The sequence below is a fragment of the Pantherophis guttatus genome, chromosome 6 (assembly GCF_059756535.1).
Source record: "Pantherophis guttatus breed Tessera chromosome 6, ASM5975653v1, whole genome shotgun sequence".
NCBI lineage: Eukaryota > Metazoa > Chordata > Lepidosauria > Squamata > Colubridae > Pantherophis > Pantherophis guttatus.
Genome location: NC_142068.1, coordinates 2,744,511 through 2,767,394, shown reverse-complemented (window position 1 = coordinate 2,767,394; position 22,884 = coordinate 2,744,511). Strand labels below are relative to the sequence as shown.

The 22,884-nt window shown below is 46.9% G+C and overlaps 1 protein-coding gene across 2 annotated transcripts in view; it reads right to left on the bottom strand.

Moving 5' to 3' along the window:
• Window positions 1–22,884, bottom strand: part of PCYT1A (phosphate cytidylyltransferase 1A, choline) — a 51,010-nt gene that overhangs the window by 8,086 nt on the left and 20,040 nt on the right. Inside the window, exons 1-6 of one of the 2 annotated variants that reach the window (XM_087872392.1) lie at window positions 22,568–22,681; window positions 11,857–12,009; window positions 9,499–9,598; window positions 2,696–2,812; window positions 1,565–1,716; window positions 13–91 (exon numbers count right to left, since the gene is read on the bottom strand). In XM_087872392.1, the coding sequence (XP_087728518.1) occupies window positions 13–91; window positions 1,565–1,716; window positions 2,696–2,812; window positions 9,499–9,598; window positions 11,857–11,973 (565 nt within the window). In that variant the 5' untranslated portion in view covers window positions 11,974–12,009; window positions 22,568–22,681. Of the gene's footprint in view, window positions 1–12; window positions 92–1,564; window positions 1,717–2,695; window positions 2,813–9,498; window positions 9,599–11,856; window positions 12,010–22,567; window positions 22,682–22,884 lie in introns of those variants that run through there. The other variant, XM_087872393.1, reaches the window with a different exon arrangement.

Here is a 22,884-nt window from a genome sequence, read left to right as displayed (position 1 = left end):
CAGCAAACTCACCTGCTTCTTTTATGTGTCTGTAGACGTCATCGCTGCCGGCGGAGGAGTAGGGGATGTCATCGTGGGCGACAAAGTCGATCTGGAGAAAGGAAAGTATTAGTGCGAGAGAAGGTGGGAGTTTGGGGCAGGGGGCTTAGGCTGAAAGGTTACCCGCATTAGGGACCTTGTTTATCGTGGAAGGAAGGAAGGAAGGCTGGGAGGAAGGAAGGAAAAGAAATTGGGAAGGAAAGAAGGGGGGAGGAGGGGAGGAAGGAGGGAGGGAGGGAGGGAAGGAAGGAAGGAAGGAAAGAAAGGGGGAGGAGGGAAGGAAGAAAGGAAAAGAAATTGGGAAGGAAAGAATGGGGGAGGAGGGAAGGAAGGAAGGAAAAGAAATTGGGAAGGAAAGAAGGGGAGGAGGGAAGGAAGGAAGGAAAAGAAATTGGGAAGAAGGGGGAGGAGGGGAAGGGGGAAGGAGGGAAGGAAGGAAGGAAAAGAAATTGGGAAGGAAAGAAGGGACGGAGGGGAGAGGGAGGGAAGAAGGATGAAAAGAAGGAAGGAAGAGAAATTGACAAAGGAATAGAATAGAATAGAATAGAATGGAATGGAATGGAATGGAATGGAATGGAATGGAATGGAATAGAATAAAATTCTTTATTGGCCAAGTGTGATTGGACACACAAGGAATTTGTCTTGGTGCATATGCTCTCGGTGTACATAACAGAAAAGAAGGAAGGAAGGAAAAGAAATGGAGAAGAAGGGGGGAGGGAGGGGAGGAAGGAAGGAGATGATGAAAAGAAGGAGGAAAAGAAGGGACAAAATTGGGAAGGAAAAAAGGAAGGGGGGAAGAAGGGAGGAAGGAAGGAAGGAAAAGAAATTGAAAAGGAAGAAAGGAAGGGAAAGAAGGAAAAGAAATTGAGAAGGAAAGGAGGAAGGAAGGAAGGAAGGGGAGAGGGAGGGAGGAAAGATGAAAAAAAAGGAAGGAAGGAAAACAAATTGAGAAGGAAAGAAGGAGAGGAGGGAGGAAGGAAGAAGGGAGAGGAAGGGAAGAAAAAGTTCTTAACTTTTGATCATTGCCTGGACCTCTTTGGTAAACCCTCCACCCCCCACCCCAACCTGGGGCAGGTGGGAAAGGCTCCCAGTTCGATTCCCGCCAAGGCCTCGACAGATACCTCTAGCGCAGTGTTTCTCAACCTTGGTAGCTTGAAGATGGGTGGACTTCAACTCCCAGAATCCCCCCAGCCAGCGGCACTCAGACAAAACGGCCATCAACGGGCACATAGAGATGGACCACATTTACACGCCATTCAAAAGAGACAATCAAAAAGCTAAAAGATCACTACAATTCCTGGCCAGAAATAAAATATCAACAGGAGCAGAGATTAACACAGTGTTTCTCAACCTTGGTAGCTTGAAGATGGGTGGACTTCAACTCCCAGAATCCCCCAGCCAGCAGCGCTGGCTGGGGGATTCTGGGAGTTGAAGTCCACCCATCTTCAAGCTTCCAAGGTTGAGAAACACTGCTCTAGGGCGAGGCGCTCTGTCCCGGAGGGGGGGGCTCCCCATCTCCCCTTACCCTGTGCTCCGCCAAGAACTCCGGGCTGAGCGTCCAGGGGGCGTTCCTCACCACCTCGTCCACGTAACGGCAGTGCTGCACGGCGTCGTAGCGCTCGGCTTCGTTCATGACCGTGAATCCTTTGAAGTTGTGGGTCAGCTCGTCGCTGCAGACTGCAAGAGCCCGACCTTTTCGTTGAAACCTTCGTTCCTTCTCCCTCCAATCCTCCCAAGGTCCTCCTCTCCCCACCCCACTTTTCCCCGCCTTCAGCCTTCCCACCCGGGGGGGGTCTCCTTCCGAAGGGCTCTTCTGACCCAGGCTTCGCCAGCAGCACGAAGCCGAGTCTTCGTCCCGATAAACCTCTTTTTTTTATTTAATTTGCAGCCACTTCCTCTCCAGCAAGAAAAAAAACAGCTCCTTTCAGCTTCAGCACAGCCTGATTAGCACAAGTTGATTGGATCGGCCTCCCGACTCTCAGCTGTTTTGCTCTAGGCTGTTTTGCGGGGGCCTCTGCTGCTTGCTGCGAGGAGGTAAATGGCTGGGAGCAGATTTTCTTTTTTTCCCCCTTGTGCTAATCAAGCTATGCTGAAAACGAAAATGAAAGTAAAGCTGTTTGCTGTTTGCTGCAAGGAGGCAAAATTGCTGGGAGTCAGAGGCAGATTTCTTTTTCTTGTTTTCCTCACCAAAAAAGGTAGGTGCGTCTTATACTCTGAAAAATACGGTAATTGTCTCCTGCAAACTCCACTCCCCTTTCGCTCCGCTTTTCTTCCCTCTTCATCTCCTCTTTTCTTCCCCCCTTCATCGTCCACCTGTGGCTTTACTCCTGAGTCGCCCCTTGTTCTTTAGCTGTTCCCTTCATCTGGCAACTCTGTGCATGCGCACTCGGGGAACAGGCTTCAGCTGTTCTTCTGCCCCACTGATGTCCAATTTCAAAGGCAGCTGACAACTGTCAGACGGCCCTGACCCCCTCTCTGCCTCCGACGCAGAGCCTTCCCCAGACTCCAGGACTGGGCCATGTTCCTCCCCAACCTCCTCACTGTCCGAATCTGCTGGCCGCTGGCGGGCCACCAGGAAACCTTGTTAAGTAAGAGACCAGATGTTCCTCATCTGGGCTCCTTCCCAGGTGCCCAAATTCAACGTTTCCTCTCTTACCTCCGACAATGAGGTAGGTGTTGGGAAAGAGATTCTTGGCCTGCATGAGAGCTCGTGCGTGTCCGGAGTGGAAGAGGTCAAAAATCCCATCGGCGTAAACCCGGACGGGCCGGTCCACTGCAAACAGAGAGAGAGAGAGAAAAAAAAGGAAAGGTAGACACGAGAGCAGCGTTCCAATATTGGAGGGGCTGCCACAAAGAAGGAAGGGGGTCAAGCTATTCTCCAAAGCACCAGAAGGCAGGATCACCAGAAAGGATGGATGGAAACTGATCAAGGAGAGAAGCCAGCTAGAACGAAGGAGGAATTTCCTGAGAGTGAGGACAATTAACCAGTGGAACTGCTTGCCACCAGAAGTTGTGGGTGCTCCATCACTGGAGGTTTTTAAGAAGAGACTGGACAGTTAGTTGTCTGAAATGGCACAGGGTTTCCTGCTTGAGCAGGGGGTACATCTCCTCCAGATTGTATATTAGTAAATAATTCTTTAAGTGGTCCCACCATTTCTAACTGCAAATGTTTATAATAAGCAGCTGTCAAGCCATCCGTCCCAGGAGCTTTACCCACTTTCAACTGCTTAATTGCAAACATAATCTCCTCAGTGGTTGTTGGTTGATTTAAACCCTCCCTTTGCTCTTTTGTAATTGTAGGGATATTCTCTTTCTGGAGATATCTATCTATATCTGTACCTTGAATTTTATCGCCAGCATACAACCTCGTCTAAAATTCTAAAAATGCTTTTTTAATCCTATTTTGCTGATAAACCTCTTTGCCTTTATATTCTATTTTCTCTATGGTCCGTGACTTTTGTTTTTTTCCTTAACAAATATGCTAACCACCTCCCTGGTTTATTAGCATTACAAAAAATATTATGTTTAGCACATATTGCAAATTAGTTGCGACCTGATCTGCCATCAACATATTAAATTGCCCTCGCAATAAATTAATTGCCTCTTTTATTTTCTTATCTGCCGGATTCAATATCAAAGCTGGCTGGGGAATTCTGGGAGTTGAAGTCCTCCAGGCTTAAAGTTGCCAAGGTTGGAGACCCCTGGATTAGATATTTGAGCGGCTGCCCCAAAGAAGAGGGAGTCAAGCTATTCTCCAAAGCACCTGAAGGCAGGACAAGAAGCAACGGGTGGAAACTAATCAAGGAGAGAAGCAACTTAGAACTAAGGAGAAGCTTCCTAACAGTGAGGAGATATTAACCAGTGGAACAGCCTGCCACCAGAAATTGCGGGTGCTCCAACACTGGAGGCTTTTTAAAGAAGAGACTGGATAGTCATTTGTCTATCCAAAGTGTCCAATTTGAGGTTGCAGCCATCTTCTAATCTTAGGAGAGAAGCAACCCAGAAATAAAAAGAAACTTCCTAACGGCTAGAAAAATTAATCTGGGGAACCACCTGCCTCCAGAAGTTGTGAATGCTCCAACACTGGAGGTTATAAGAAGAGATTGGATAGTCATCTGTCTGAAATGGCATAGGCGAACCTATGATGGCGAACTTATGGCACGCGTGCCACTTCATAGCCATATCAGTGGGCACGCGAGCTCAGCTTCGGTCCCACCGGAAGTTGGCAAAGGGGCCATTTTCAGCCTCCGGAGGGCCTCTGTGGGGGGGTGTGGAAGGCAATTTTTGCCCTCCCCAGACTCCTAGAAAGGCTCTGGAGCCTAGGGAGACCAAAAAAGGGCATTCCAGTCCCACCGGAAGTTGGCAAATGGGCCATTTTTGGCCTCTGGAGGACCTCTGTGGGGGTGTGGAAGGCCGTTTTCGCCCTCCCCAGACTCCTAGAAAGGCTCTGGAGCCTGGGGAGAGAGAAAAACAGGCCCACCAGACCATCGCGTGCCAGGAGCGGGAGGGTTCGCGTACACATGCGCAGGGGTGGGGCGCACAGAATTATGGGTGTGGGCACGCACATCAGTGACACCCCCCCCCGGTGCCACCCTGCTCCTGGCACACGATGGAAAAAAGGTTAGCCATCACTGGTATAGGGTACCCTGTTGAGCAGGAGGATGGACTAGAAGACCTCCAAGGTCCCTTCCAACTTTGTTATCCTCTTGAATTCAAAGGGCCAAAGGATTGGGGATGTGTGTGACTTGATACCAGACTTTCAATATTTGGGGGGCTGCCCCGAAGAAGAGAAGGGGGGTTCAACCTATTTTCCAAAGCCCCTGAAGGCAGGACAAGAAGCAACGGGTGGAAACTCATCCAGGAGAGAAGCAACTTAGCACTAAGGAGGGATTTCCAGACAGTGGGGACAATTACAGGTAGGTCCTCGACTTAACGACAGTTCATTTAGAGACCGTTCAAAGTGATGGCGTTGAAAAAAAAAAGGGACTTACGACAGTTTTTCGCACTTACGACCGCTGCACCATCCCCACGTTCACATCATCGGAATTCAGACACTTGGCCGCTGGTTCCTACTTACGACCGTTGCTGTGCCCTTGATCCCGTTTTGCGACCTCCTGGCGAACAAAGCCAGTGGGGGGAGCCAGCTTCACAATACATGCCTGAATTTTGGTCACACGTGATCATGGGGAGGCTGCAACGGTCGTAAAGTGTGAACAACGGTCCCAAGTCACCTGTTTTCAGTGCCGTGGTAACTCTGGTCACTAAACGAACCGTCGTAAGAGGAGGGTGCCTTCAGACCTTCTGTCCTATGACTTCCTAAGCGGAAGAGAGAGATCTGCCCGGAAGGAGCCTGCACAGATTGCAACAGAGGCTCGGTGGTGCAGCGGACTAAAGTGCTGTTAAGTGCTAGCACTGAGCTGCCAGCTGCCTGCAATTAGTGCGAGTTCGAATCTCACCAGGCTCAAGGTTGACTCAGCCTTCCATCCTTTCAAGGTATGTATGTATGTATGTATGTATGTATGTATGTATTATTTATTTGTTTGTTTGTTTATTTATTTGCCGCCCTTCTCCCGTAGGACTCGGGGCGGCTCCCATGATAAAACAACACGACAATAAAACGATATTAAAATAATCCAATTTAAAATCCCCAAGCAATTAAAACTCCCGGCAGATCAGGGAATTTGCTGAAAAAGCCATGTCTTCAAGTAGCCGCGGAAAGTGTGGAGGTCGGGGGCCGTCGGGGGCGGAACTAAATTGAGGGCCTGGATTGTGGGGCCAATATTTTATTTATTTTATTTTTTATTTATTTTCAATTTATATACCGCCCTTCTCCCTGAGGACTCAGGGCGGTGCACAGCCAGAATTAAAAACATGAAATACAAGTATTAAAAACAATTAAAATCTATATAAATTTGGCCCAAAATTTAAAAAACCACAAACCAATTAAACATTTAAAAATTTTAAAAAATTTCTTCCTAAGCCAGCCCGGCTTGCTGGAAAAAGTGGGTTTTAAGGGCACGGCGGAAGGCACTGAGGTCTTGGATTCTCCTGATCTCTGGGGGCCAACTTTGTATAGATCAACACCGCTTAGGGGGGCCCGAAAGCCCTACTAAGCAGGTATATACAAAAAAAGTATGCAGGCTATTGCTATAATGCATTGTAAGCCGGCCTGAGTCTACGGAGAAGGGCGGCATATAAATTGGACTAATAAATAATAATAAGCAAACAGCAGCATCACGCACAGCCGAAGGGCCCCTCTGAACTTACGCACGTTGTGTGTGCAATTGTGTAAAAGCTCAGCCAGAAATATTTGTGTCAGGAGTGGAACCGATAGCTCGTCTGGAGGTGTGAGGTGAAAGATAGCAGGCCAGGATGCCGCTTGGATGAAGTCACGGCCAGCTATGGGCCCATGAAAAAAAAAAAAAACCCCCGAGCAGAATCTAAATAACAAACGGACGCATAGAGCGCACGAGGTATGAACAGGCACACAGAAGGAGACGAGGATATTTGAAGCTCGGGGTTGAGCTGTGGGCTCTGTGATGCTCTCTGAGCTGGGGGGGGTAGTGGGTGGGTTTCCTTGCAGGCGTTTCAGGACCCAACTAGGGAACATCATCAGTGCTAGAAGGGAGAAGGGTTTGCAGAGAAGAGGAGGAGGAAGAGGAGGAGGCGGAGGAGGAAGAGGAGGAGGAGGAGGAGGAGGAGACATTTCATGACCCAACTAGATAGCAACATCAATGCTGGAAGAGAGTGGGGTTTACAAAGAGGAGGAGGAGGAGGAGGAGGAGGAAGAGGAGGAGGAAGAGGAGGAGGAGGAGGAGGAGGAGGAGGAGGAGGAGGAGGAGACATTTCATGACCCAACTAGATAGCAATATTAATGCTGGAAGAGAGTGGGGTTTACAAAGAGGAGGAGGAGGAGGAGGAGGAGGAAGAGGAGGAGGAGGAGGAGACATTTCATGACCCAACTAGATAGCAACATCAATGCTGGAAGAGAGTGGGGTTTACAAAGAGGAGGAGGAGGAAGAGGAGGAGGAGGAGGAGGAGGAGGAGGAGACATTTCATGACCCAACTAGATAGCAACATCAATGCTGGAAGAGAGTGGGGTTTACAAAGAGAAAGAGGAGGAGGAGGAGGAGGACGAAGAACTAGATAGCAACATCAATGCTGGAATAGAGTGAGGTTTACAAAGAGGAGGAGGAGGAGGAGGAGGAGGAGGAGGAGGAGGAGACATTTCATGACCCAACTAGATAGCAACATCAATGCTGGAAGAGAGTGGGGTTTACAAAGAGGAGGAGGAGGAAGAGGAGGAGGAGGAGGAGGAGGAGGAGACATTTCATGACCCAACTAGATAGCAACATCAATGCTGGAAGAGAGTGGGGTTTACAAAGAGGAGGAGGAGGAGGAGGAGGAGGAGGAGGAGGAGGAGGAGGAGGAGGACGACGAAGAACTAGATAGCAACATCAATGCTGGAAGAGAGTGGGGTTTACAAAGAGGAGGAGGAGGAGGAGGAGGAGGAGGAGGAGGAGGAGGAGGAGACATTTCATGACCCAACTAGATAGCAATATCAATGCTGGAAGAGAGTGGGGTTTACAAAGAGGAGGAGGAGGAGGAGGAGGAGGAGGAGGAGGAGGAGGAGGAGACATTTCATGACCCAACTAGATAGCAACATCAATGCTGGAAGAGAGTGGGGTTTACAAGGAAGAGGAGGAGGAGGAGGCGGAGGAAGAGGAGGAGGAGGAGGAGACATTTCACGACCCAACTAGATAGCAACATCAATGCTGGAAGAGAGGGGTTTACAAAGAGGAGGAGGAGGAGGAGGAGGAGACATTTCATGACCCAACTAGATAGCAACATCAATGCTGGAAGAGAGGGGTTTACAAAGAGGAGGAGGAGGAGGAGGAGGAGACATTTCATGACCCAACTAGATAGCAACATCAATGCTGGAAGAGAGTGGGGTTTACAAAGAGGAGGAGGAGGGGGAGGAAGACTGTGGGGTCCTGGGTGCTCTCTGAGCTGGGTGATTTTCTTGCAGATCTCTTTAAACCTTGGGAGTTTGGGCTGCAAATGTCCTTTTAACTCGGTGGTGATCCTGACATTTCCAGGCTGGGCTGGAGTTGCTTTCCTCACCCGCTTAAATCTCAGCTGTCAGAAAGTTTCCTCCAACAGCTGCCAAAACAGAAAGGGTTGGATCTCTAAAACAACCTTCTCAGCTTGCAAAAGTTTATGTAGGTTAAGAACTTGAGATGGGACAGGCAGCCTGGAAAGAAAAAAAAAAACAACTGGAAAAATTGGGGGGAAAAAACAAGTTTTTTTCCAAAGCCGTTTGGGAAAAAAAAAAAAAAATGGGGGAAAAAACCCTGTTTATTTCCCAATTTTTCTGGGGTTTTATTTCCAGGCTGTCCCATCTCTAGATTAGAACAGCAGACAAAGATTCCTTCTGGGTATTCTGCTTGCATGCAGGTGGACCTCGAGTTATGACCGTAATGGAGCCTGCCCTGGACTTATGACCGTAATGGAGCCTGCCCTGGACTTATGACCGTAATGGAGCCTGCCCTGGACTTATGATCGTAACGGAGCCTGCCCTGGACTTATGACCGTAATGGAGCCTGCCCTGGACTTATGACCGTAATGGAGCCTGCCCTGGACTTATGACCGTAACGGAGCCTGCCCTGGACTTATGACCGTAATGGAGCCTCCCTGGATTTATGACCGTAATGAAGCCTGCCCTGGATTTATGACTGTAACGGAGCCTGCCCTGGACTTATGACCGTAATGGAGCCTGCCCTGGACTTATTATGGTCATTAAGCCATGCAAGTGTTGATGTAACCACCTTGATTATAGAACCTTTTTCATTGAGGTTGCTTAGCAACCACTGGTGTCCTTAAGCAAATGCCACGGTCGTTAAGTGAACCAATATTTCCCTGTGGAGGTGGTTTTGCCGAAAACTGGAAGTAGAGATCGTCCTTGACTTACAGTCTTTTGTTTAGTGACAACGGCACTGAAAAAAATGCGCCTTATGACTGTTTTTCACACTTACGACGGTTGGGGCATCCACGGTGATCAAAATTCAGACACTTGGCAACTGATTCATATTATGACGGTCGCAGTGTCCTGGGGTCATGTGATCCCCTTTTGCGACCTTCCGACCAGCAGTCAAGGGGGAAAGTCAGATTCAGTTAACGACCGTGTGACTCACTGAACAACGGCAGCACTTCGCTTAACAACGGCGGCAAGAACGGCCATAAAATCGGGCCAACGGACACGCGACCGTCATAAATATGAATCGGTTGCCAAAGGCCTGAACTTTGAAGACGTGAGCATGGGGATGCTGCAACGGGCAGTGCGAGAAACGGTCGCAAGTCACTTCTTGTAACTTCGAATAATCACGTTGTAAATCAAGGACTACCTGCATACCAAGAATTTGCTGGCTCTTGATTTCTGTCTGATGGAGAAACACTTACAGGGGGTCCCTCTCGTTGCCTCCTCAAATGTGACTCGCGTGTAGGGCTTGCTGTAATCCACTTCCAGCTCATCGGAAAACGGCGCTGGCTCTCGCAGGCCCTGCGTTTAAAGAATAAAACCCAAGAAAAATCAGGAAAAAAAATATATGTCTTTATTCGACATTTATCAAGGTTAGGGAAAGAGGATTCAGTGCAGGAATTATGGAAGGATTGGAGCATAGGTTGGTGGGAAGAACAGCCCTGGAGAAATTCCATCCTGTAGCTGACTTTTTCAAGCTTTGCAAGTTTAAGACGGGTGGACTTCAACTCCCAGAATTCCCCAGCCAGCCATGCCTGTTTCTTTTTCTCTTCTACCCTATAACCGTGATGGCAAACCTATGGCACGCGTGCCACAGGTGGCACATGGAACCATATCTGTGGGCACGGGAGCATTGCCCTAGCTCAGCTCCACTGCACATCCGAGTGGCGGCCAGCTGATTTTCGGGCCTTCCAGGCTCACAGGAAGTCAGGAAATGGGCCGTTTCCGGCTTCCGGTGGGCCTCCGGGACGGGGGAGGCTGTTTTCGCCCTCCCCAGGCTCCAAGAAAGGCTCTGGCGCCTGGGGAGGGCAAAAAACGGCCCTACTGGCCCCCCCGGTAACCTTTTTGCCGTCGCGTGCCAAAAACAGGGGGAGCATAGCGGGGTGGTGCATGTGTGCGCGAGGGAGCGGGATGCAGGGGGGGCATTGAATTATGGGTGTGGCCACGCATACGCGCACACCCCCCTGCTCTTCCCCTGCTTTTGGCATGCAACGGCAAAAAGGTTAGCCATCATTGCCCTATAAAGTGGAGAGATTGCAGAGGAAGGGATTACAAGAATATAGTAAACGATGCTGGCTGCGGAATTCTGGGAGTTGAAGTCCACACATCTTAAACTTGGCAAGCTTTAGAAACTTTGCAAGTATATCATCTCCACTTTAAAACAATTCTAGGTAGGTAGAAAGATTTTATTTTAATTTTTTGCTGAAGCTGAACTGGCAGCGATCTTCGCTGCGATGCTGAAATTCTCACGCAGGGCAGAAGATGTGACTGCGACCTTTTGTGACGAGTTCAAGATGTTAAAAATACTACTGACGGCAAGGTTTAAAAATTGTGGTCGCAGAGCGGAAGTTTCTCCCCTTATATTGGGTAAGGTGTTGGTAGGAGAAAGATGCAGCTGGAAGGAATATGTATTAATATGCAATTAAAGCTGGCCAGAGTCATTTTGAAAACGAGATGGGTGGGAAATATAAATAAAAATACAGTAAAAAAAATAAAAAAATATATAACAATCAAATGAAAATAAAAAGCACAATAAAACAAGAATTTAAAAAAAAAAAGCACAGGGGAATCAAAATAAAAAATGAAATGAAATGAAATGAAATAAAAAATAATAATAAAGTGAAATCAAAATAAATAAAAGGAAATAAAAATAAAATAAAAAATAAAATAAAAATGAATAAGTAAAATAAAAGTCAATACAAATAAAAATTGAAATAAATAAAAATAAAACAAAATAAGTAAAATAAAAATAATAAAGAAAATTAAATTTCTGGGCTTTTAAATTGAGCCGAATTATTTAATAATTTTAAATAATTTTAATTGATGTTTGTCTTGTGCTTTTAATAGGCTGTACACCGCCCTGAGTCCTTCGGGAGAAGGGCGGTATAGAAATAAAATTATTGTATTGTATTGTATTGTAAATTAAAATTAAAATAAAACAAAAAATTAAGCAAAATAAAAAATAAGTAAAATAAAATAAAAAATAAGTAAAATAAAATAATAAATAAAATAAAATAAAATAATAAATAAAATAAAATAATAAATAAAATAATATATAAAATAAAATAAAATAATAAATAAAAGAAAAGAAAAGAAATAAAATAAAATAAAAAGGAAGAGGATGTTTGTGTCAACCGAAGAACAATTAACCCATGGAACTGCTTGCCACTAGAAGTTGTGGGAGCTTCACCACTGGAAGCTTTCAGGAAGAGACTGGACTGCGATCAGTCAGAAACGATGTAGGTTCCCCTGCTTGGGCAGGGGGTTGGACTAGATGACCTACAAGGTCCCTTCCAACTTGTAAATCTATAAAATCTGAATTTGAGGTAAGAACAGACAAGAACAACTGCAATTAACAAATGTGATTCTTCCCAGCAGAGCAAGAGGGGACTGAGTCACCCTAGCTTCAAAGTGGATGGACTTCAACTCCCAGGATTCCCCAGCCAGCCCGGCCTAGAATTCTGGGAGTTGAAACCCGCCCACTTTCTGGGCATTCTGGGAGTTGAAGTCCACCCGCCGTCCCTTGCGTGCCGCCCTCTCTCCAGGCCTTTTCAACTTACGAAACAGTTGCGGGGCAGCTTTAAGGGGATGCCGTCCGACTCCGTGGCCCCGTTGGGACCTGCTCCTTCTTTCCTCCTCTTCCTGGAGTTCAATCTGGCCGAGATCTGGGGATCCATCCCGTAAATCGCCTCTGACAGCTCGGCTGGAAATGCCTGGAAGATCCAAGCAGGCGGTATTAAGGACCTCTCGAAGCTCCGAGAGAGGTGGAAGGAAAAGGGGCAGCGCCCAGCTGTCCGACTCAACGCCAACGGAGCAGAAGCTGGCAACGGGCCTCCTGGCACGTCGGTCGGGAGACGTGGGACGAGGAGGGAGGGAATTTGTGCGGCTCTGTGACACACACACGTCGTCTGCGTCTGCTCGAGTGGCTGGGAAACCAGCTGTCTAGGCCAACCTTTAACACTCAAAAAGCCATTTGGACCCGTTTCCCGCAGAAAAGGAAACACCCGGGAGCCACAAAAACCCTTCCTGTGCCTGACGATTTCTTGAGCGGCCACAAAACTAGCATACGTAGTCGAATTAAGCGTTCTCTTTTCTTCTGAAACTTTTCTTTTCTTGGATTTATCCACTGGGGGTCGAAAAACTCAATAAATCGCTTGCCGATTGAGTAACAGGGAGCCGCAGCAGAGGGGTGAAAGAGCCACATGCGGCTCCAGAGCTGCAGGTTGCTGACTATAGGCGATACTGGTCAGTAAATATTGAAGTTTTTTCCCCCCTTCCTAACCTAGCAATCATGCCGAGACTGCAGGCAGGACACCTCTTATTTTAGCACTGTAAAATCCTGGGCAAAAGTTTACATAGGTAGTCCTCAAATTACAACCATTCGTTTAGTGACCGTCTGAAGATACGGCAGCGAAAATGGCAACAGATGACCATTTCCCCCCCGCCCACAAATGACCGCTGCAACATCCATACAGTCACGTGATCCAAGCTTCGTCAGTTTGCTGAGCAACTGACTCGTATTTATGACGGTGGCAGCATCCCAGGATCCTCTTTTGCGACCACCTGTTAAGCAAGGTCCATGGGAAACATCCGATTCGCTTAAACAACTCTGTGATTCAAAAGCCTGAAAATCCGTTTTAGACAGGTAGCCCTTGACTTACAACAGTTCATTTAGTGACCGTTTGAAGTTACAACGGCCCTGGGGGGGGGAAAAAAGTGACGTAGGATCGTTTTTCACACTTAACGACCGTTGTGCCGTTCCTCAGGGTCGTGTGATCAAAAATTGGGCGCTTGGCAACTGACTCCTATTTTTATTTATTTATTTATCTATCTATCTATCTATCTATCTATCTATCTATCTATCTATCATCTATCTATCTATCTATCTATCTATCTATCTATCTATCTATCTATCAATCAAATTTCTATACCGCTCTACTCCCGAAGAACTCAGGGCGGTGAACAGCCAAGATAAAATACAAATAATACAAATATTTTAAAAAAATTGACGGTCGCAGTGTCCCAGGGGTCATGTGATTCCCTTTTGTGACAAGCACAGCCAATGGGGAAGCCGGATTTGCTTAACGACCGTGTTGCTAGCTAAACAACAGCGGCAATTCGCTTAACAACTAGGGCAAGAAAAGTCGTAAAACAGGACAAAACTCACTTCACAAATGTCTCGCCTAGCAAACGGAAATTCTGGCCTCAATTCTGGTCGTACGTTGAGGACTACTTATATAAACAGACAGCACTTGGTGGGAAACTTCTGAATTTGATTTGTCGGTTGGGAGGGAAGGAAATAGATGTTCTACATAACGCCTGTCAGGAAATTGTTCCCAGACCAGGACAGGCAGGTCCCAAAAAGAGCCTTGGTAGTACAGTAGTCTAAAGCACCCTGTTATTAAGACCAGCTGCCTGCAATTACTGCAGGTTCGAATCTCGCCAGGCTCAAGGTCGACTCAGCCTTCCATCCTTTCTAAGGTGGGTAAAATGAGGACCCAGATTGTGGGGGTAATAAGCTGACTTTGTATAAATATACAAAAGGATGAAGGCTATTGCTTAGCGCATTGTAAGCCGCCCTGAGTCTCCGGAGAAGGGCGGCATCTAAATCAAATTAAAAAAAAAAAGAAAGGAAGGAAGGAAGGGAAAGAAAGAAAGAAGGAAGAAAGGAAGGAAGGAAGGAAGGAAGAGAGCCTGAGATAGAGAGCCTGGATAGCTCTGCAGACAAGGCACTGTAATTTAACACCAGCTGCCTGCAATTACTGCAGGTTCGAATCTCTCCAAGGCTCAAGGTTGACTCAGCCTTCCATCCTTTCTAAGGTGGGTAAATTGAGGACCCAGTTTGTGGGGGCAATAAGCTGACTTTGTATAAATATACAAAAGGATGAAGGCTATTGCTTAGCGCATTGTAAGCCGCCCTGAGTCTCCGGAGAAGGGCGGCATATAAATCAAAATTAAAAAAACAAAAACAAAAACAAACCATGGATATCCTGTAGATAGGAGGGGAATGGGGCAGCTCACCACAGCCAACTTGCTACGGGACAATTTTAACAATTCTACGTCGTTATTTAAAACAAATAAAACTTATCCTAATTTTTGCCCTTCGCCATTTCGTTCTGTCCCTCCTTCTGCATACTTTCTGTAATGATCGTATCCCACCATTTCTTTGATGTTAGTGTAACTTTTGTGGTCCCAAAGGTGGTTTTTTTAAGGACTTTCTTATTTTTTTTCTTTGAAGACGTTTCGCTTCTCCTCCAAGGAGCTTCTTCAGCTCTGACTGGATGGTGGGGAAATGGAAGGATTTATATTCCTTGCAGACGCAATTGGTTATTTGCATCCTTTTAGAGCAGTGTTTCTCAACCTTGGAAGCTTGAAGATGGGTGGACTTCAACTCCCAGAATCCCCCAGCTATTGCTTAACGCATTGTAAGCCGCCCTGAGTCTCCGGAGAAGGGCGGCATATAAATCAAATTAAAAAATAAATAAATAAATAAACTTCCAAGTGGCCTCAACGACCCTCTAAAAAGGATGCAGATGACCAGCTGTCTGCAAGGAGTATCAATCCTTCCATTCCCCCGCCATCCAATCAGAGCTGAAGAAGCTTCTTGGACGAGAAGCGAAACGTCTTCAAAGAAAAAAAGCACCTTTGGAAGAAGAAGTAATAAAAAAAAAATTAGATTTGTGCAGAAATGAATAGATTAACCTTGATGATTAAGGATAAGGAAGAATCAGAATATTTTTAAGACATGGAATCGTTTTTATAGTGGGTTGGAAAAGAGATATAAACGACCGATATTATAACTGTGTATAAATGATGATTACAACACTGGTTTAGCAATGAAATGTTAAGAATGGTTCGGAAGAAGATGAAGATAGAAGAAACTTATGGAAGATGGAGAAGAAGCCCAGAAGATAGCAACGAGATGTCACAGGGAAGGGAGGATTGATGTATTAAATGTTTGTTCGTTTCAAAATTTTTTTAAAAAATTCCATAGAAATGTCACTCTTGTTCTGCAGCGGGGTGGCCATGGCGAATTATCCTAAATCCAGTAATAGAGGCCCTGAGGATTTTCCGTTCCAGCCAGAAAATAAGATTGGAACTTGAGAGCTTTCCGATGAATCGCACACTCTGTTCATGGGCTATGACCGGGTGCCAACCTTGTAAAAAAAAATTTTTTTTTAATGATACACGCCCTTCCTAACACACACACACCCCTTGTCCTTGGATTATATGATTTGTCGATGGTTGAATTTCCTGCGTGGAAGGAAAGCACCGTGAGAATGTTCAAATGCGAAAAGAAACTTCTTTCTTCATGGTGGCATAACTCTAGAAACAAACCTTGGCAGCTTCCTTGGCAGCTTCAAGACGTGTGGACTTCAACTCCCAGAATTCCTCACTGCTGGCTGGGGAATTCTGGGAGTTGAAGTCCGCAGGTCTCGAAGTCGCCAAGGTTGGAGATGCCACCTCTAGGAAAAGGCCACAGAAAGAAGAAGGGATGGACGGATTGTCTAGGGCACCAGAAGGCCAGGATGAGAAGCAATGGGTGGAAACTAATCAAGGAGAGATTCCACCTGGAACTAAGGAGAAATTTCCCATCCGTGGAACTGCTTGCCACCAGAAGTGGTGGGTGCTCCATCGCTGGAGGTTTTCAAAAATAGACTGGACAAGCGTTTAACTGAGATGATATATGGTTGTTGCCTTGAGCAGGGTTAGACTAGACAACCTCTCAGGCAGCGGTGGGATTCAAATAATTTAACAACTGGTTCTCTGCCCTAATGACCAGCTGGGTAGGCGTGGCTCAGTGGTCATGTGACCGTGTGGGCGTGACCAATTCAACATCACTCACATCTATGGGCGCTTTGCCTTAGCTGTTACAATGTAACAAGGGTTAAGCAGAGAGGCAGTTTCTGTAAGCAGGGCAATAAAGATTAGGCTAGAGACACCACCAGAATGTTTCTTTCCTGCCTTCCTTACAGGATTAGCCCTGTAAAGTGGAAAAAAAACAAAATATGATTTCTTCTAACAACCGGTTCTCCCGAATAGGTGCGAACTGGCTGAATCCCACCACTGCTCTCAGGTCCCTTTAAGTCCTAGGATTCTATGAATCCTGTATAGATAGTCCTCGATTTACAACACTTTATTCAGTGACCGTTCAAAGTTACAAGGGTCCTGAAAAAAGCGACTTACGACCGTTTTTCCACACTTATGACCTTTGCGGTTATCCTCATGGTCACGTGATCAAAATTCAGACGCTTGGCAACTGACTCATGTCTACGACAGTCATGGGATCCCCTTTTCTGACAAGCAATGGGGAAGCCAGATTCGTTTAACAGACATGTTATGAACCTAACGAGGGCAATGATTCACTTAACAATTGCGGCAAAGAAGGTCGTAAGGTGAGGCGAAACTCACTTAACAAGTGCCTCACTTTGCAACATAAATTTTGGGCTCAATTGTGGTCATAAGTTGAGGACTGCCTGTATAGAATATAGGTAGTCCTTGACATACAACCACAATTGAGTCCCAACGTTTTGTTGCTAAGCGAGACAGTTGTTAAAGTGAGTTTTGCCCCATTTTAGGACGTTTCTTGGAGCAGTTGTTAAGTGAATCACTGCAGTTGTTCACGGGTGTTAAGTAAATCTGGCTTCCCCGTTGGTTTTGCACGTCAGGAAGTCGCAAAAGGGGATCACGTGACTACCCCCACCCCCCGGGACACTGCGGCCGCCATAAATACAAGCCAGTCATTAAATCACCATTGTAGCTTTGAACGGTCACTAAACGAATGGATGTAAGTCGAGGACCACCTGTACAGTAGTCTGCTGATCTTTCCTCTCCACTAACTCATGGCACAAAGGGTAAAAAAAAAAATTCATTTTCAATTTCCCCCCCACATTTTTTGGCACATGCTAGGATGGTGCCCAGAGGGAAATGGTCGCTCAGTGGCTAAGACGCTGAGCTTGTCAATCAGAAAGGTCGGCAGTTCAGCGGTTCGAATCCCTAGTGCTGCGTAACGGGATGAGCTCCCATCACTTGTCCCAGCTTCTGCCAACCTAGCAGTTCGAAAGCACGAAAAAAAAAATGCAAGTAGAAAAATTGGGACCACCTTTGGTGGGAAGGGAACAGCGTTCCGTGCACGTTTGGCATTGAGTCATGCCGGCTACATGACCACGGAGACGTCTCCGGACAGCATTGGCTCTTCGGCTTTGAAACGGAGATGAGCACCGCCCCCTAGAGTCAGGAACGACTAGCACGTATGTGCAAGGGGAACCTTTACCCTTTACCTTTTATGATGGTGCTCCATCCTCTTTCCAGGATGCAACGAACGCTCCTGAATTCTGGAATCAGAGCTGGGGAGACACCCATTCCTCAGACTAACCCCCTGCCTCCAAGTCACCCCCTCTTTTTTGGGGGGGGGGCGAGGGGATTAGGATCTGCATCCAATCAGAGCTCACGTGTGTTAACCTATTTATTTCACAAGCTCTGCGATCTCACACAATTCTCATTAAGCCCCAGTTCATACGTTATTTGTTTCTCACCTGCCCACAAACACACACACACACACACACACACACCCTGAAATGAGCACTGCCACACTTGAAGGCTTGGGGAGGAGAGCTTGCGCAAGCTGCTACTTACGGAGGATCCCGGATCTGCGCACGTTTTGTTGTGCTCTCAAAACTTTTTTATTTCAGCAGGCTGGCCTGGCCTAACTCTCCTTTTTAAAATTTTTAATTCGTTTGATTTTATAAATTGGGTGTTTTAATTTGTGTTTTGGCCAAAATATTTAATAATTTTAAGGGACTTTTAATGTTTGTATTATCTGTATTTTATCTTGGCTGTTCACCGCCCTGAGTCCTCCGGGAGTAGGGCGGTATAGAAATTTGATTAATAAATAAATAATAATAAATTACGTACTACCCACTCTACCAACCGTCAGATTTCACAATGCCCATGGCTGCACTAACACAATGACGCCCAGGCTTGGCATGTCAGAAGCACGCAATTGTTTAAAAGAGCATTTTGGAATGTTGTACCAGCAGCTGGGAAAACAAACCCTGATAGGACCAGGAATGACAGATAAGGAACTGACAAACTTGTACATTTCATGAACATTATTCATCATTAGCAAAATATTATGAACAAATGTGACAAGGATCCAGGGGTGTCTTACAGCTGCGCCTTCGGGTTTTAGGGAAGTCACAGAACCGGTGTGGCTTTTGCACAATGGGGTCCAGATTATAGGCAGTCCTTGACTTATGACGAGAGTTGAGCCCAAAATTTCCGTTGCTAAGCAAAGCACTCGTTAAGGGAGTCTTGCCCCATTTTACAACTTTTCTTCCCATAACTGTTAAGTGAACCTCTGCAGGTGTGTTAAGTGAGTACAGGCAGTCCTCGACTTAGAACGGTTCATTTAGTGACCGTTCGAAGTTACAACGGCATTGAAAAAAGTGACTTATAGCAATAACACTTAGAATTATATACTGCTCCACAGTGCTTTTACAGCCCTCTCTAAGTGATTTACAGAGTCAGCATATATTGCCCCCAACAATCTGGGTCCTCATTTTAATGACCTCGGTAGGATGGAAGGTTGAGTGAATCCTGAGCCGGTCAGGATCGAACTCCTGGCAGTGGGCAGAATTAGCCCACAGTACTAGGAAGGAAGGAAGGAAGGAAGGAAGGAAGGAAGGAAGGAAGGAAGGAAGGAGGGAGGGAGGGAGGGAGGGAGGGAGGGAGGGAGGGAAGGAAGGAAGGAAGGAAGGAAGGAAGGGCTATAGCACTTAGATTTATATACCACTTCACAGTGTTTTACAGCCCTCTCCAAGCAGTTTACAGCATCTGGCCCCCCAACAATCTGGGTCCTCATTTTACCGACCTCGGAAGGACGGAAGGCTGAATCAACCTTGAGCCTGGTGAGATTCGAACTGCCAAATTGCAGTCAGCCGGCAGTCAGCAGAAGTAGCCTGAGGTAGTACAGGGGTTTAAGGCACCCTGTTATTAAGCTGGTTATTAAGACCAGCTGCCTGCAATTACTGCAGGGTTCGAATCTCGCCAAGGCTCAAGGTTGACTCAGCCTTCCATCCTTTCTAAGGTAGGTAAATTGAGGACCCAGATTGTGGGGGCAATAAGCTGACTTTGTATAAATATATAAAAGGATGAAGGCTATTGCTTAACGCATTGTAAGCTTCCCTGAGTCTCCGGAGAAGGGCGGAATATAAATCAAATTAAAAATAAATAAATAAATAAATAAATTTAAAAAAGGTACTCCATTCTAACCACCACTGTACGTTTTTCAAGACCGTTGCAGTAGTTCCATGACCACATGATTAAAATCCAGCTGCTTGGCAACTGACTGGTATTTATGACAGTTGCAGTATCCCAAGGACATCACGTGATTCCCCTTTTGCGAGTTTCTGACAAGCGAAGTCAATGGGGAAGCCAGAGAAAAGAAGGACTAGAGGTGACATGATAGCAGTACTCCAGTATTCGAGGGGTTGCACCAAAGAAGAGGGGGTCAACCTATTTTCCAAAGCACCTGAAGGCAGGACAAGAAGCAAGAGCCTTGGTAGTACAGTGGTCTAAAGTGCCCTGTTATTAAGACCAGCTGCCTGCAATTACTGCAGGTTCGAATCTCGCCAAGGCTCAAGGTTGACTCAGCCTTCCATCCTTTCTAAGGTAGGTAAAATTGAGGACCCAGTTTGTGGGGGCAATAAGCTGACTTTGTATAAATATACAAAAGGATGAAGGCTATTGCTTAACGCATTGTAAGCCGCCCTGAGTCTCCGGAGAAGGGCGGCATATAAATCAAATTTTAAAAAAAACGGTTGGAAACTAATCAAGGAGAGAAGCAACCTGGAATTAAGGAGAAACTTCCTGACAGTGAGGACAATTAACCAGTGGAACAGCTTCCCACCAGGCTGTTGATGATCGTGGGGCTCAGCTGGGGAAGGCATGGGGTGGGCAGGGATTTTTGCTACCGGTTCTCTGAACCACCTGCCTCCATCGCTACCAGATTGGGTGATCCGGTCTGAACCGGGAGCATTTCACCCCTGCTCCAAGGTCCCTTCCATCTCTATTCTGATTAGATTCACTTAACAGCCTTGGTGGCGCAGCAGACTAAAGTGCTCTTAAGTAGCACCAGTTGCCTGCAATTACTGCGAGTTCGAATCTCACCAGGCTCAAGGTTGACTCAGCCTTCCATCCTTCCGAGGTAGGTAAAATGAGGACCCGGATTGTGGGGGCAATAAGCTGACTTTGTATAAAAAAGAACACCGCTGGGGGGGCCCCCCAAAAGCCCTACCAAGCAGGTATATACAAAAGTATGAAGGCTATTGCTTAACGCATTGTAAGCCACCCTGAGTCTCCGGAGAAGGGCGGCATATAAATCAAACCAATAAATAAATAAATAAATAAACCTTTTCAAAAGAAAAAACAAAAAAGTCCAGTTGCCTCCTGAAAAAGCACCTTTGCTTTTTGGACAACGATGACCTGGATGACTGAAAACATAAGACTATTGTTTTAACAATCTGTGTTACTAACTTAACAGCTGCAGTGATTCCCTTAACAACTCTGGCAAGAACGGTCATAAAATGGGGCAAACTCACTGAACAAACGTCTCAGTTAGCAGCAGAAACGTTAGGCTCCATTGCAGTCGTAAATCAAGGACTTCCCCGTAATCCTACATACAGCACAAGGAAGTGAGAAAGGCACTGAAAACACAATGTATGACTCTGGGCAGAATACACAATTAAAAAGAAAACGAAACAACGCACATCATATAAAAGCAAAAGAGCAAAGCATAGGCACACCCTTGGTTTATGCAACCTGGACCAATTGACCCCGAGGCCAACCACATCATTCCTGTCCTTTGCACAACGCCCTTGGGCAACGTGTGGCACGCACCCCTGTTGCAAATGGTTGTGTAGCACGGCAAGGCCGCCTCTGCAGCCCACCTGTTCACACACCAGGCGACCTCCGTTTATTTAACGAATCTGGGCTGTGGTGTTCCCTGTCAAAGACACTGGTTCGCGCACAGGTAGTCCTCGACTTACGACAGTCCGTTTAGTGACCGTTCAAAGTTACAACGGCACTGAAAAAAGCGACTTAGGATCGGTTTTCACACTTAACGACCGTTTGCAACATTTCCTGGTCAGAAGGCCGCAAAGGGGAATCACACGACCTTGGTGACACAGCGACGGTCATAAATATGAACCAGATGCCAAGGGTCTGAATTTTGATCACACGATCATGGGGAGGCCACAATGGTTGTAAGTGTGGAAAAACTGTCGTTTAGTCACTTTGTCCAGTGCCGTTGTTACGTTAAACAGTCACTAAACGAACTGCTGTAACTTGAGGACTACCTGTATGCCATATACTAAATGAATAAAAACAGGTAGTCCTCGACTTACAACAACTTAGTGACCATTCAAAGTTACGACGATGCTGGCAAAAGCGGGCAACGAGCCATTTTCACACTTACAACCATGGCAACCTCAATATTCAGCTGCTTGACAACGGCCTCCTATTTATGACCGTCGCCGTATCCCGGAGTCTCACGTGATCCCCTTAGGCGACCTTCTGACCAGCAAAGTCCATGGGTGTGTGTGTGTGTGTGTGTGTGGGAAGCTGGATTCACTTAACGACGTGCGACTGACTTCACAGCTGCAGCCATCCCGCTTCACGACGATGGTGAGGAAGGTGGCAAAAACGGATCGAAAAGGCTCACTAAACTAGTCTTCCTCTTAGCCACGTCCATTTTTTGGGGGGGGGGGCGGTCCCTCAATGTTGGTTGTAAGTCGAGGACTACCTGGTTGTAAGTCGAGGACTACCTGGTTGTAAGTCGAGGACTACCATCTCAGCTGCAGGACGGTGGGGGGGAAAAATACAGAATTAAAAACAGCGGCCAAAATTATAAATACGGGTTATATATCAAAGAGCAGCAGCCCAGAACAACCCCCCTACCCATATTACACCCCCCCCAAAGGCATTGAAACCCCCTTGAACCCATAAGGCTGCACTTGTCCTCATTCCCCCCTCCCACTTTGGACCCCTCCCCACCTCTGATGCAACATCCCTGGGGGCCACTTAACCCCCCCTCCCCCCTCCCCGGCCCCCCATTACCCCCCCCCGCCCCCTCCCCGGTTCCTGCTGCCGCCCCCGCCCCAAAACACAGCAGGCCCCACCCAATCATCTCTGCTTTCTCCTCCCCCCCACAAAAAGGGGGCTCCTCCTGGCCCCCTCCTCCTCCTCGGGGCCGGCATCCCCCTTCCCCACCTGTCCTCGCGCGGCTTCTCTCCTCGGCTGCTCACACCCGAATCTTGCCAACGGGGCTGGGCTGAGCCGGAAGTGCTTCCGGACGGACCCGACCGGAAGGGACCAATGTTTGGTGCAGATTCCGGGCGGAAATGGCGTCCTCCGCGCCGGAAGTTCCGCTGGGAGTTTGACTCGCTTTGCTTGGTTAGAACAGGGGTGCCCAACCTTGGCTCCTTTTAAGACTTGTGGACTTCAACTCCCAGAATTCCTCAGCCAGCAAAGCTGGCTCAGGAATTCTGGGAGTTGAAGTCCACAAGTCTTAAAGGAGCCAAGATTGG